Here is a 16,012-nt window from a genome sequence, read left to right as displayed (position 1 = left end):
TTATTTTTGATAAAATGCTAACGAACTTTATTTGTTTAGTTTTTGATGAAAGTAAAGTCGGCACAAATACAGTGAACAAATAATCAACTGATTATTTAAAACAAATATCCGGTAAGGCGTTCACGGAAACCTCGAAATTTTCTTGCTCGTGCAAGATCGGACACTGTTTTGATGCAACACGTGAGGTTTAAATAAAATGTTCAGCTGCATTTACCAGACACAGGAAGCCAAATATCCAGAGAGGAGTACAGTATTTTTTAAACGTTACTTTGCACGGCCTCAAAGCTGGGCAAGCTTACAAACCGAAGGAAGTCACTGTTGTCATCGCATCGACACCGACGACGGCTGGTCGTGAGTACCCTGTGCATTTTTTTCAGGTTAGCTAACGTTAGCTTAGCGGCTAGCTTCATAGACAGTTTATTTAGAATCACTGGCTATCTCACGTAGAGATAATAAAGACACGGTGCTTATTTTACGTCAGTATTAGGGTGTATAATTTGCACGTAAATAACGAGAAAAAAATTACAGAAGCTGTGCATTATTGAACATGGAGTTTCACGTTTGTAGTTATGTTTCATTTCGTTTTCCGGGCTAACCAAAACCGGCTATGTTTCATATTGTGGTCAAAGGAGCTTGCATATTGTGGCCAATCACAGCGCGTCACTGAAAACTCCGCCTTTCACAGTAGCACAGACGGATACGCCGAACACACTTCCGTGTTCGGACAAGACAAAAGGGGTGGCTTAAGGTCGTGTGTGTCTGTCGGCTCGTAAACTGAACATTCACTGCATTAGTTTGCCGGTTGGTCATTTGAAATGACATACCGGTGTTTTTCAACCATGTCTTCCTTTTTAACGTATTAAAATTTAACAGCATGAGCAAGCCTTGCTACCTTCGGCTTCGACAATTACAGCGCCACCTTAATAGACCGATGTCAGCTTTCAGGCAGCTCTTTTTTTTGCATTGACGTCAAGCGCATACAGCACAAAACAGAGGCTTTCTTCATATTTCCTATGCTCGAGTCACAATATGGACCGATAAGTAGACGGTGATAGGATTTTAAAGCCTTCTGACTGCGACAGCTCTTCATTCATCTCCCCTTACCTCCTGGAACAAGGATAACTGCAAAACAACCACCGGTAAAGCCATTATACATTCATTTTCTTTCCTATTGCCGCTGCTGCAGCTGACATATGCTCTTATTCAGAGCTGATGGAGTGGGGGTTGGGGTTTCCGTAGATCACATAGTGATATTTGGATAGGAACATCCCTGTGTCCCCCAATTAAATTGTGCATTCAGCAGGATTGTGCAGGCACTATTTATCAAGGAGCAACTCAGCCTCTGTGTGGATACCAGCCAGGGTTTGGGGGTAGAGACGATAAAGGGAGAAACAAGCCTTAGATGAACAGGACAAGTGTTTCAGTTTGTTAGTTTAACTGTGACAGTTGTGTTTTCACATCTACCACAACATCCTGTGTTTCCATGTCTCATTTTCCAGTATTGTCTCTTACTATTCCCTTGGGCATGAGAGCAGATTGTTCCCTCATAGAGGAACATGGCTGGTGTGCGTGTTTTTGTTTTTTTTAATGGGCTATTGTGTTTTGGAAAATGGGACCCTGGGGTAGTAGCCAGGCAGCTGTGATGACATTTGAGATGGTGCTCGGTGGGATGGGGGAAGAGTGTTGAATTGAAAGCGACAGAGCCGTTGTTAGGATGTACTGATCATAACAGGGAACTGCTTATTTGACAGTCATGTGAAACTTAACATAATCAGGAAAAATGGTACAATGGGTTTCAGCATTGAGCATTGCACTTCTTGGACTTCAAACTGGTCAATATTCTCTCCTGATGAGATTCTGCTTGTTGCATAATTGCTCTGATTAACTCAAGATTGTAAACCTCTTGTCATATGTCTAAATAAAGCATACAGAGGCTGTTTGTATGTGGTGGTTCAAAGGGAATGTTCCAGCTTGGTGTATTAAATAGATATCCTAAGGTACGTGGGATTTTTATTTATTTGTTTAATGTGTGTGGCTGCAAGGTCCTGCAGGCAATGACCACACTTATCAGGGGTCCTGTAGTTTAAGAATCCTTCTTTATCATTAAAGTTTAAACATATATCACAGTTTTCCTTTATTTTCAATCATATAAGTTCTTCTACACCTGTGAATGCTCACATTAAATAACAGCAAAGTTTAAAATAATGAAGAGCAGTCAATTAGAAGGCCAATCAGATCGATTGATTTAAAAGAAGAGCATGTAAAATAGTGTTTCGGTGTTTATCTGGGGCTGGGTCGTAGGGGCAGCAGTCTAAGCCGAGAAGTTGGTCTCTTAAGCCACATCCTCAATCTTATCCAGGGGAACATTAAAGGGTTCCCAGGCAAGGGAAGGAGCTTGAGGGAGAGCCCCTTGTAGCCACATTTTAATTATTCGTCTCAATGGAGGGCGAACAAGCGTCTGCTCAGCGGCTAAATACTTGCAAATCACTTGCCAGCAAGAATTCAGTGTTCCTCTGTTTCACACTCACATCCACTCCTCGCTTGTCAGGTCAGGTTTCAAATGGAAAAGATGGTAGTGATGTTGTGCTGGCTGCGTCCATCTTTCATATACAGTTTATGGGATGAATTGTGGGCTCCAGGTCCTGTTCATCCCAGATAAATAATCATTTTTTAGCTGCATTAGATAAATAAGAATTATTCGAAAGCTATTCTACAAAGGTTACAAACGTGGAGCTGCAAATTAGTATGAAGGTTATATTTTTGATAGCGTGGCCTCCCCAACCCCATAGTCAGCTTCTGCTTATATGCCTTTCACACTTTTAAGGTATCACTGCATCAGAGTTAGCACATTATATTTTGTTTTGTTTGAGAATCAGTCTGTTCTTGGCCTGTGGTTTTCTACTCTTGCTTCAATCTGGTTTCCTCATCTGGTCACTACATATTCATCGGACAACAACTTCTAAGATGCTGCGTGATGACAGTTATGCAACACGCAGAAGTGTGTTCTTCCATTCAAGAGCAGCGTGGGGGAGTTCACAGCTTAATGTGGTCCAATTACATTGCAAGTCAGGATGGATCACACTGATTTGATGGCAGGCTCATGCATAATGTCCATCTTTTGAAACTCTCTGGTGTGTCATAGTGAGATCTAATCATTCCTGAGACTGAATGTGAAATAATCAGGCCATCCATCCTACTACACTTTGTGATTGTACTCAGATTTCTGTCATGCTGGCAGGACTTCCTGTCATAGCCGACAGGATGGGTGCTATAACTGTAATGATAGGTACAATGATTGGCCAGGACACCTGTCATAACAGCTCAGTCCCTATAGATGAGCAAAGCCAAGACTTTTGTCTACCCCCCCAAAAAAAGGATTTTATTATGATGATGATATTAGCATTGGCCGACATTAAAAAGCTTTTCTTGACGTTTCAGTTGCCAAGAGTGCGGCCCAGGCACGAGCCCACGACCGCAACGTCAGGCACCATGATGGAGGGGGGCATGCAGCTGCTCAACCGTGATGGCCACAGCATCTCGCACAACTCAAAGCGCCACTACCACGACTCCTTCGTGTCCATGAACCGGATGCGACAGCGTGGCTTGCTATGCGACATCATCCTTCATGTCTCCAACAAAGAAATCAAGGCGCACAAAGTGGTGCTGGCGTCCTGCAGTCCATACTTCCACGCTATGTTTACCAGTAAGTTCAGTCTGTGTTATGGACCTTAATGATGCATATACTGTCCCTGAAGTTAACAAAGATGAGCAAGTGGCATGACAAACTCAAACTGCAAACTATTTTTCTCTGTTGTTCGAGTTTGTTTACATTAGAACTTGTGTTTTTGTGTGTGCCGTTATGGCTGTTCCATCCTTTCAGCATCATCGCTTCCTTCCACCTATTCCTGTCTGGGGCACAGGTGGTCATGTGAGGTGTGTGAAAGTCAGATTTCCTCCCAAACACTAGCCCTTTGTGAGGTTGCTGTGCGCTCCAGACAATCATTTGCCTGGAGACTCAGCTGCTAGACTTCATGTCATCTGACAGAGTCCCTAATTAAGCTATTTTAACAGAAAACCTCAACAGAGGTGTTTGTGAGGTTGTCTAACTATGAGTCGATGAAGCTCGTGACTGTTACTGTAGAAGCTCCTGGCTTAGTTCTGTGGGAGAGAGAGTGTTTATATCCAGGAATCTCAAAAATCTCACACACTTGAAACGACCGATTTAATAAACGGTAACAAATGAGCTGTGCTGACATTTTGCAGCAGTGCTGTAAATGTTATGAGATGCCATGCGTCAGTATGATTGAAGAGGGAGGAGTTTAGCTATCAGCTGGAGCTTTACTCGGTGTAATTTGTTAAAATTAATCTGATCTCATTCTGTGCGGCCACGCAGACGAGATGTCTGAGAGTCGTCAGACCCACGTGACCCTTCACGACATTGACCCTCAGGCTTTGGAGCAGCTGGTCCAGTATGCCTACACAGCAGAGATTGTGGTCGGGGAAGGAAATGTGCAGGTAGGCTTGACGTTTTAAGATTCACATACACAACTGCTAAACCACTTTTTTTTTTTTCTTTCTTTTCGTATGACACAAAAAAATTAACAGACTTTGCGTTTCCACCTGTTGTAGACGCTGCTCCCAGCAGCGAGCCTGTTGCAGCTCAATGGGGTGCGGGACGCCTGCTGTAAGTTCCTCCTCAGCCAGCTGGACCCCTCAAACTGCCTGGGCATCCGAGGCTTCGCTGACACACACTCCTGCAGCGACCTGCTCAAGTCAGCACACAAGTATGTCCTGCAGCACTTTGTGGAGGTGTCCAAGACTGAGGAGTTCATGCTGCTGCCACTGAAACAGGTAGGGGTGATGATTAATCTATCATGAATAATACCAAAGCACAAAGGACACGCAGCAATGCTTACATCTATAATTCCCCAGCATAATGTATACACAAGCACAGCTTTTTCTTCTTTAAACTGCATCAACATGCCACGGGGAAGTTGTGTGCTTTTGACATTCACTAGAGAAACTTTTTCTCCTGCCTGTTTTCACTGTCTTCTGCGGTTTTGTCATCTGGCAAGTCGACTAAGCCAAACTATCACTTATTCATTAGCAGGGCTCAGCGGCGGCAGCACTCTGGTTCCTGTCTGGGAAGTGGTAATTAGGCAAAGCCAGTGACATTTCCACAGCTGCTGTGCTGTTTAGAGAGCTAACAGCAGTGTTTGCTCCTGTGACGTAACAATAATGGTTTCTATTTTGGTTCAATTAACTTTCTTGTAGGTGTACCCATTTATTATTTTAGAGCGATGTAAGGAATGCTGGGCCTTGGGAAAGAATATAACCCTGGCTGAGCAGCCAAACACTGCTATCAGTTACCTGTGAAGAAGGAAATGTTTGGCTAACAAGCACTGCAAAGTCCTTTTTGGAGTAGATCCCGAAGGAGTGAAAATATTTTTTAAAAAGTTGTTGCCCAAAATTGTAGCAGAAAAGGCAGAAACATACGCTTCTTACTGCGAAGTGATACATCATCCAGCAGGACATCCTGGCATATTGTATTTGACATTTATGTGTTGGTATTAGTCTATTCCTGGCATGCTAAAGAATAAAGTAGTGCTGCTGTTGGGTTATTTAAACTTCCTGTTTCCTGCAGTTTAAACACACCTACCTGAGTACAAAGTTTACATGTTTTTATTTTTAAACTTCTAGAGCAATTTGTGTTTTTAAAAAAATTGTGTTCATGATATCAGACAGCTTCTAAAAGCCCACAGAGGCACATCATGTTTTTGTTTCAGGCAGGGGCTCACTGTAACATCTAAAGAATTGAGAAAATATATTTTCTCTTAGATGAAATGTTTAAGAAAGTAACAGCAAATTAAAAGGAAGGTGAAGAAAATTAACAAACTGCCACTACCATCCCTTTCCTGTTATTTTCTCACTCTTTAAATAACAATTCCCACAGTCCTAAAGTGATGTTGTTCCACCAGAGTAACACACTAAGCTTCCCTCTGTATCTGGCCTTCAAAGCCCTGAGACTGAATCTGCAGTGTGTGGGCACAGTCCATTAAAACACCGAAACTTAAGCTGCATAAAAGCAGATTAAAAATAGGCCATTTTCTTCATCTCTGTTCTTCTGTCTCTCTCTTTCTCTTGGCTTACTCCACTGTCGTGTCTGCAGCTGTTCTGTGACTGTCATAAATCTGCACCAGATCAGGATTTATGTACTGGCTGCTCTACAGGACTCCAAGCTCACAGAGCTGTGAAATATGCCCCATATTTCTTCTGATGTTCTCTGGAGGAAGTGGCAAGGCATGACAGGATTGTGACTTGCCAAATTTGGTGATGTAGAGTCGTATGCGTGACATTTTGAAGACAACAGTCGACAGATTCCTCCTAATTACTGCGTGTAGCTTATGAAGACATGAGTACTTTGACACAGTGGCGCTCAAATGTCCCTCAATCGTGCTGCCATACTATGAAAAGGCAGTAAAGGCGTTTTTCTCCATATGCACCCACACATTCTGGAGTTAATTTGATGCACTATGTGCATGCAGCGGTAGGAGGGACTGCAGGGTGGGGCAGTGGCATCAGCAGTATTTCTGTGTGTGACTCTGGATTAGAGGAGGCTGTTCCTGGGAGGGTTTTGCTCTGATCTGGCCAGGCAAGGCAGCAGCAGCTGGCTGCCTTGGTCCCACCCAGCCCTGCCAGCTTAGGCTTGGGCTGGGAACACTGCCAGCCAGCCACTCAGAGTCCAGCATTCGTTGTGCCACAGATGCACAATTGAAGAAGTGGTAGCTTAAACTATTACTTAAAATGCATCACGGCTCACGTGCACACACAGAGGCTGTAATATGATGCACAAGCGAAGTGTGCACGATGTCAGAGTCGTGCTTTATTGAGTCGACCTTTCTTTCATTTTGAATTAAGACAACAAATCAAGCAAAACAAAAGGAGATGCAAGACTTCAGCTGAAGTCACTATATACAGGAACTAACACGGTCTGTGACCCATGCAAATTACTTCCTGTGTGTCGATTTCTACAACCACATGAAAGTATTCTGCAAATGCTTTTCAACGGTCCAAGTTGATACACTATGATTAAAAAGAAAGAAAGAAGAAGAATATAAAGTTGTAAGCGATAGTATAATTTCACTCTTCCTATATGCTTTGTCTTCGCCATCCAGGTCCTAGATTTGATCTCCAGTGACAATCTCAATGTGCCATCTGAGGAAGAAGTGTACCGAGCCGTGTTGAGTTGGGTAAAACATGATATAGATGGACGCAGGCAACATGTACCTTGGGTAAGTCGTTTGTTTTCCATGTTACCCACCCCATTCCCCTTTTTGTTGTTTAACTCTGTGTAGGGCTGCTCGATTATGGCAAAAATGATAATCACGATTATTTTCACTGAAATTGAGATCTCGATTATTTGACGATATTTATTTAACAATAACAATGTGTTGAATAATGACTTTAAAGATTGTCAAAAAATAATATAAAATAGTTTGCAAATACTGATAACAGTGCAAATGTTTGCAATATAAAAAATAAATGAAAAATGTAAACATCTATGTTTAGTGAACTTTGCAGTGTTGCTCTGTGGTGCAGCTACGACACTGTAGCAAAGTTTACACACTGTGTCTACTTGATCCACGTCTGACTCCGCGAACCCATAATGTTTCCACACCACTGAAGTTTTTTTTACCTCTCTTTTCAACCAACGGCAGTCACTCTCCTCTCCAAATAACTTCTGCTTAGCTTTCCGAGCTTCCCTCAGGTCCTCTTAATCAGCGGTCCCCAACCCCCGGGCCTCGGACCGGTACCGGTCCGTGAGTCGTTTGGTACCGGGCCGCGAGAGTTGAGGCTCAGGTGTGAAATGTATAGTTTTCAGGGTTTTTATCGGTTTTCAGCGTTATTTTGTTATTGTTTTTATCGTTTACTCGGTTTTCCTTGGTCTTTTCACGTGTGTTATGAATAAATTTTCTTTTTTTCGGTACCGGTACAAGTTTTATTTTGTTGTATTTATCCGCGACACCTTAAAGGCCGGTCCATGAAAATATTGTCGGGCATAAACCGGTCCGTGGCGCAAAAAATGTTGGGGACCGCTGCTCTTAATTGTTGTGACACGTGTTCGAAATGCAGAGAGGTGCGCTCGATTTGCCACACGGAGCAGCGCGAGAGTAAAGCACGAGGGAGGGGCTAATAATCAGCTCAGTCATTTTTAATGATCGTTGAAAGCCCAGCTCGTAATCGAGATTAAAATTCGATTAATTGAGCAGCCCTAACTCTGTGTAGCACCACCCGCTCATCACCCACTCTCCCACTGTCTTCGCTAGCTGATGAAGTGCGTGCGGCTGCCATTGTTGAGGCGAGACTTTCTGATGAGCAACGTAGACACGGAGCTGCTGGTGCGACACCACTCGGAGTGCAAAGACCTGCTAATCGAGGCCCTAAAGTATCACCTGATGCCGGAGCAGAGGGGTGTCCTAAGCAACAGCCGGACGCGCCCGCGACGCTGTGAAGGCGCCAGCCCTGTGCTCTTCGCCGTTGGTCAGTGTGCATCTGAAGGTACCCATTAGGGTACACTTGGACCACACACATCATCTCTAGCTCACCAGTCACTCATGATTTTTACAAATGCCAGCATTTTTTATTCTGTGTGAACTGCATGTTGGAACTTGAATAGTGCGCCTGTGCGCACACACACACACACACACACACACACACACACACACACACACGTCAGATGTGTCTCCATCGACTGTTTCCAAAATGATCAATCTGACCTTTACACCCACTATGATTGGAGGCTGTGAGGCTCTAATACTTCTCCTCCCTCATTTTTAACTTCGAGCGTTGCTGTTTGGAATGACTGTAAACACATTTCATTTTCACTCCTTTTAAAAACCCGAAGTTGAAATCCTCGTTTTCTCATGTCACCATCCTCCTGATGACATTTGCGTTTTTGCTCAAAGCATGTTTGTTTCTTTCCCAGGCGGTGGCAGCTTGTTTGCTATCCACGGAGACTGCGAGGCGTACGACACCAGAACAGACCGTTGGCACATGGTGGCGTCCATGTCCACTCGGCGGGCACGGGTGGGCGTGGCGGCAATTGGGAACAGACTATACGCTGTTGGAGGGTAGGTGATAATAATCGCAGCGTTTGACCCTAAAAAGTTATTTGTTACTCAAACATTGTGTGATTTGAGAGGAAGCTTTGGCGAGCAGAATTTGTGGATAATTTGCTCGATGAGCTGGTGAGAGCTTTCTTCCATGCAAAGCAACTTTTTATCTTGTATGTTCACTGTTTGTTGCAAAGTTGTGCATTCATTTATATCCGTGTCGCTCTCTTCAGCTATGACGGCACCTCTGACCTTGCAACCGTGGAGTCCTACGACCCTATCACTAACTCCTGGCAACCTGAGGTTTCCATGGGAACACGACGGAGCTGTCTAGGCGTAGCTGTCCTGCATGGCCTGCTGTACGCTGCGGGGGGTTACGATGGAGCTTCCTGTCTCAATAGGTATGCACAGCCTGTTATTATGCTGATGAATACTGATCATTTTAAGCTGAATTAAATACACGTGAGCATCTGCCTTTTTTCACCTCTTCTTTTAGTGCAGAGAGGTACGACCCTCTGACCAGCACATGGACCTCAATCGCTGCTATGAGCACTCGTAGGAGATATGTTCGAGTAGCAACTCTGGGTAGGTACTGGCAAAAAAACCAAGCTGTGCTCCTGTATTTACTTTTCACTGTTTGTATTTTAATAACTCGCATCAAGAGGGAGTTGCCATCTCGGTATGCGACCGCTAATATTTACATTCTCAGTATTTACTCCCTTTTCCCCTCCAGATGGCAGCTTGTATGCGGTGGGAGGTTATGACAGCTCCTCACATCTCGCAACAGTGGAGAAATATGACCCACAGGTATACAGCTGTTAAATTTATCATTAGAAAAACCCGTCTGTTGCCAGGTTTACCTAGACTGGATGCTGTAGACAGACTGAAACGGTACAAATGAATCTGCTGTGTGAATATGTGACAAGTGCTCCGTCTCTTGATTGGCTGAACAGAGCAACACGTGGACCGCCATCGCCAACATGTTGAGTCGACGCAGCAGCGCCGGGGTGGCCGTGCTCGACGGCATGCTTTACGTCGCAGGAGGCAATGATGGCACCAGCTGCCTGAACTCAGTGGAGCGCTTCAACCCCAAGACCAACACCTGGGAAGGAGTTGCTGCCATGAATATACGCAGGTTAGCCACATTTACAAAGAGAACAGATGTGTTTTTACATTATGCTGCACCGTAAGAGGCAGAAAGAGAAGAGATGAGAAAAAAAATCTGGGATGAATTCAAGGTAATAAATTAAACGAGACACACCTTTAGCCAACTGAGCCAGCAGGATGACCCAGTTCTCCCTTTACGCCTGCATAACTTCAGCTGGGAGTGAAGAATATGGAAACAGCCTCTGTGTTTATTTTTGTTTTGTTTAGTGCTGTCCAGCTTCTATCCTTATTTTTGTGCTTCCTAACAAGCACGACACCTTGCTGAAAGGATTTGAGAAGCACCACAGGCCAAGCCTCAGTTTTCGTCTAACCTAAATAAAGAGATAAAACCATCTTCTTTGAAAAGCTGAAAAAATATCTGCAGCTCTGTCTGTATGTAGCTTGTCAGAAAAGCATCTCGGCTGCAATTAGTTCGCTGTGTGCAAAAGGCTCGGGTGTCGGGGCATTTGGAGGATTTTTTTTCCCTTGTGCTGCCAAAACCTTCTTAAGGCATAAACATCAAGTGGCCTATTTTCCACAACAGAGTTTTCATGTTTTAATTTTCTTAGAAGATGAAAGCTGAAACTCATCTTGCAAGTGATTATCAACAAAGGCGTACGTGCACGCACGCTCGCAGCATTGTATTGTCACAGGATCTGCAGCAGGGAGGAAGATTTGGAGATGTAGCTGTTGAGGATTTGTGATAGCATCGGCAGATTTGCTCTTTCCCAGGGCAGCTAGACACACTTGTGCATCCGCACACGCACACTTGGTTATGTATGAGTCAGTGTGTTGTAGGAGCAGAAAAACCTGACAACAGTTGACTGTGCAGCTCCATGAATAACCCATGGCATTAATCAGCTGTGTGCCTTGGAGTTCTTTTCTTATCCAGTTGCTGAGAGGCTCAATTTCCACAGTCCAAAACAATCACAATGGCTACTAATGTGTCACGCGCTATAGCCACTTCACACGTGTGCCGGTGTGGGAGACATTGTAGAATAATAGTCTTGTCCAAAATCATCTGATTGTGTTACGGTCACGACGGGGATATTTGAAATGAACATTAAAACCAAATTTGTTCCAAGTCCTCTTTAAGCACAGAATTTTTTTAAATTATTTATTTTTTACACCGATCATTTGCTTTGATTAAGAATTAAGTATAGATGTTCAAAAAGTACTGCTTTTTAAAGGTCTGTGCCATGTCAGGTTGCTTTAATCCCCAAAGCTAAATATTAAACAGAGTTGTGTTACCCAAGCACTGCAACAGGCTCATATACACATTATGTTACATTAAGGTTTTTGGTAGCGACAGTCCTGTGTGGTTTTTGAAACCCTCTTGTTGTAGCTTTTTTGTAAAAGTTCATGTTTGACTCAATAACTGCAAGGTGTCCAGGTCCTGTGGTTGCAAAACGAGCCCCAATCACCACCCCTCCACTACCATGCTTGACTGTGGTGGTGATGTTTGAATGGATATACCGTGTTTACGGCAGTAATTTTGTCTGTCCAAAGTTCATTGTTCCTGAAGTCTTGTAGTTTGTTTAGGTTCATGTTTGCAAACCAAAGCCATGTCACCTGGTTCCTTTTAGAGAAAAGACATTTTCTCCTTTTAATTGTTCCAAACAAGCCGCTGTGTTCACATTTTTAAATTTTACTGTCATAAACTTAAACATTTAACATGCTGAGGCCTGCAGCATCTGAGACAAAGTTCTTGTGTTTTTTATTTGTTTATTTGTTTTCACGGCCTGACTTTTATGGGAATTTGCTGGGACATCTTCGCTTGGGCAGTTGTGGCAATGTGTTAACAAACACCTGAATGCTTCAGGCAGCAAACTGCCAAAAGTTGCTGCTTTTATAGTGGTGCGCAAACTTGCTGATGATCAAAGTGCAATTCATCATCAGCACCTGGCTGCTGCTTAGCTTATTTCCTGTGGACGCAGTAAGGGAGTGCTTAACCATAGGACTGCACAGAGTCGTGTAAAAGCTTGTGTATATGATTATATAAAATCTATAGGTAAGAGACAGCAGAAACTTTCTGGTTTCCACTTTTATCTTAAAACTTGAGTGGCATTGACTCATGGCTTTTGAGGAGGCTTTGGTTGCATGTCTGTGTGGAGAGCAAATGAGAAATGCTAGATGCCAAATTTCATCTGATAACTATTGGACATTGTCTGACTCTGATTCATTTTCATTATCCTTCTATTTTACTTTTAAAAAGAAACGATGGAGAAAAAATTGGCAACACCACAAGTCCCCAAAATTGACAGTTTCATCCAAAGGCTAAGCCAGTACACTGGTCATTGGGTGTCCGATTGCTTCTCTTCTCTTTGAACTTTGTCTGTTTCAGCAGTAGCCACTTGCATCACACAATCCCTTTTTTCTGTTTAATTTTCAGTGTGCCTAAATCTAGGATTGGTTACAGTAAACAGAATGCATACAGACCTTCGTTCGTCCCACATTAGGTTTAGAAAACTCAAACATATCATATTAAATATATGTGAGAACTTACATTTAAATATTCTTTTCCCCTTCCAGGAGCACTCATGACCTGGTGGCTATGGATGGCTGGCTATACGCAGTGGGAGGCAATGATGGCAGCTCCAGTCTCAACTCCATTGAAAAGTACAACCCACGCAGCAATAAATGGGTCGCAGCCTCCTGCATGTTCACACGGCGCAGCAGCGTGGGTGTGGCTGTGCTGGAGCTCCTGAACTTCCCGCCACCTTCCTCGCCCACCCTCTCGGTTTCTTCCACCAGCCTTTGACACGGGGTCATTGTTTGGCTGACCTCAGCCTCTGCTGCTACAGCCCAGACTGGCTCTGGGAAGAGACGCAACTGCTCTGTTTGAAACAAAGAAGATGAGGAGGAAGAGCGCTGGTGGTTGGACAGGTAAATGTGTGGAGGCGAGGGGAACAGATGGGCTGAGGCCTCGGTGTAGTGTGCTTCAGAATTAGTGGCAGCTTTGGTGAAGATTAGTGCACCATAATTAAAAAACAAACAAACATGCTGGTAATGAATTTAAAGATCTATGTTGTTTTCACTGATTATAGGATACTGTAATGTACAGTATTTCACAAGTTAATTTTTTATTATATCAACAAAAAGTCCTTTAAAAAAATCAACAAAACTTTCAGTTTTGTGCATTTGCAGCTTCAGATACATTCTTAGCCTCATTGATTATATTAATTTGAGGTTGAATGAACAAAAAACGGGCTTACTGCATTGCATGTTCTAAATTTCCTCTAACAATCTGGCTGTTTTCAATATTCCCCTTAATTCTGGACTACACTATATCTGGCCTTGGTACCTCCACTGTATAGCCATACACATACCGGCTCCCTCCCATATGTGAACATTGACCAATCGTTCTTCAAAGCCCCACTTTTAAAAATTAATTAATTAATTAAAAAAATTTCCCACCGCTCTGGTGTTTGACACACCTAAAAACACGGTGGTCCCTTAATTCTGTCGTGTGTGATGTAAATGTATTTGGTTTGATGTTGCGGTCTTGCTGCAAGGTTTTTCTTTGACACCCAGAGGTTTTGCAATAATGTATTTAAAAAAACAAAAGAGGGAGAGAGAAAAGCTGAATGATTTATTTTGGAATGTAGATTTTTACTGGTTGTACCATGCATGTTTATGTACTGGCACCAACAAGATAGGAAAAATATATATTGTAGTGCTGCTTTGCCACACTAGGTGGCAGTAACAGGCAATGTTGTAAACCCTCACTGCAAGAGCGCATGGACACCAACAGCATAGAAAAGCTAGGCCCTCAAAACTGTAAATGAGTTTGGATCCATTTTCTTTTTTAAAGATATAAAACAGAGATGATAAAGTATATGTATTTATAAAAATGTATAAATGCTAATATATATTCTGTTTTTAAATATGCTTAGAGAGGAAAGGAGCCTTCTTCAGAGTGTTTTTAATATATTTATTTAGATGTGTGATGTGCATATCATCAGTGGATATGACAAAGAATGTCTAAAGCGTGAGAGGGGTAGAGTTTCTCCTGTTGCATCTCGAAATGCGGCCTTCGTTTTGCATTTCTAAATATTTCTTCACTGCCATAAGCATGACCGCATTTGACACTGCATTTGTGACAAAGGCTTTAATCGCTCGCAAACCTGCTGACCACTCAATGAAAGAAATCGATACTGTTTTTAATCCTGCTTCTTGATCAGTTTTTTCCAAAAATGTGGAAGTGGATATCATCCTGGAATTCAGTCAAAGCAGAAAGGTCTAGTTTAGCTTCAGTATGCCAACACTTGACACTAATCGGCAATGTTGTTGACACTTGGTGCTGTCATATTCCCTTTTTTATTACCTCATCATATAACAGCCGTATGATTAACCACAAATATAATGTCACTGAACCTGTTGTGGGTGATTTGGGAATCTCACCTGCATGTCTAAAGTAAATGGGACCTGGGTTCAGTTCACGTGTCGTGCAGTGTTAACCTTTCCAAACTTCTGAGAAGTTGCCTTTTTTTCCTTATTTTGAAGGATTTTTGTTGAACCTTTTCTGTTTATCGAAAACAACCTTGCGTTTTAATTTCTGTGTAAGTGCGGACGCTCGTAGAGTTGGAGTCGTGATGGCCTTATAGAGAAGCTGTGATGAAGTCGATACAAGGCAGGGACAGACTTTAAAGACAAAAGGTGCACAGAACCACGCAAGACTTTAGCCTCCATTCTGTGGATCCAAATGTACATAGAAAGATTGCTTAAGATATCTCACATCTGTTTGTGCAATTTTAATGTGACTGTAGCTTCTTTTTTTAAAGTTTGTGTTAAATGTGGTGATATTTATTTATGGTATGTTTCTTATTTATGATGGACTTTAAAATGTTGGATTTTGCACTGTTGCCAAATGGAGCAATACTATACACTTTAAAAAATGAATAAACATGTTTTCAAAGGTGAAAATTGTCCTGGTGATTTCGAACACACACAGAAACAACTGGTTGGATCCAAAGTGAAAAGTTGTAACTGAAGAGCAAAGGTTTACCCGTCCATGTATAAATGGTCACTACAGTTGTGTCCATTAATTATTGCATAGTTCACCACCGTGCATTTTTAATTAAACGTGACTGATGTGCAGACTCTCAGCTTTAATTCAAGGGGTTTAAAGCTTAAAGGCCTGGCAGACCATCTGCATGTGGTGATGTCCATGGGTCCTAGACTTCAAGCTTTCAGTGACCGCAAAGCATTTTTAAACAGGAGTATTTAAAAACTATCCTTATATTTAAATAATAAATATTTAATTATGTTAAAATTATGTTAGTTTGTCAAAAAAATGTCTAATTCCTAAACAAGTAATCATATTTGATACAGGAGTTTTTGAGAGTTCTACATCATCAAAAATAAAATAAGGCAGCAAATATGATACATATTAAAACTTGCTTATACAGCTCATGTACTGCACTTCATTTGCAGAAGCAGAAATGCAAAAATTGTCTTTGTCCAGGAAATTATGAAACCTAATTGCATGCACATATTTATTCTTTAGCAACGGTGTACTCGATACCATCACATGTAAACAATGCAGCTCTCCATTTATCAAAGACAAACGAGAACAAAAAAAGGCATGACGTTTATGGCGCTGGGAGCGCTGTGACACTCGGAATAGTAGGTGTATGTTGTTTCCTAATAAAAACTGACACACACACACACACACACACACACACACACACACACACACACACACACACACACACACACACACACACACACACACACACACACACACACAC

General features: G+C 42.4%; 1 protein-coding gene across 3 annotated transcripts; it reads left to right on the top strand.

The window, feature by feature from the left end:
• Positions 1 to 91: 91 nt before the first annotated feature.
• Positions 92 to 16,011, top strand: klhl17 (kelch-like family member 17). Of its 3 annotated transcripts, none has more exons than XM_085145043.1 (12): positions 92 to 351; positions 3,439 to 3,703; positions 4,394 to 4,515; positions 4,630 to 4,851; positions 7,176 to 7,292; positions 8,328 to 8,559; positions 8,987 to 9,131; positions 9,347 to 9,514; positions 9,610 to 9,698; positions 9,847 to 9,920; positions 10,067 to 10,248; positions 12,792 to 16,011. In XM_085145043.1, exons 2-12 carry the CDS (start codon positions 3,490 to 3,492, stop codon positions 13,018 to 13,020), a joined length of 1,794 nt encoding a protein of 597 aa, XP_085001169.1. In that variant the 5' UTR covers positions 92 to 351; positions 3,439 to 3,489; the 3' UTR covers positions 13,021 to 16,011. The 3 variants fall into 3 exon arrangements, with proteins under 3 accessions (XP_085001169.1, XP_085001168.1, XP_085001170.1); XM_085145042.1 differs by lacking the exon at positions 92 to 351 and adding an exon at positions 365 to 1,139; XM_085145044.1 differs by lacking the exon at positions 92 to 351 and adding an exon at positions 366 to 1,139 and having other exon boundaries at positions 8,328 to 8,541.
• Position 16,012: the final 1 nt, after the last annotated feature.

The sequence above is a fragment of the Neolamprologus multifasciatus genome, chromosome 20 (assembly GCF_963576455.1).
Source record: "Neolamprologus multifasciatus chromosome 20, fNeoMul1.2, whole genome shotgun sequence".
Classification (NCBI taxonomy): domain Eukaryota; kingdom Metazoa; phylum Chordata; class Actinopteri; order Cichliformes; family Cichlidae; genus Neolamprologus; species Neolamprologus multifasciatus.
Note: the sequence above shows the minus strand (reverse complement) of the source record. Positions and strands in the feature narration are given on the sequence as shown.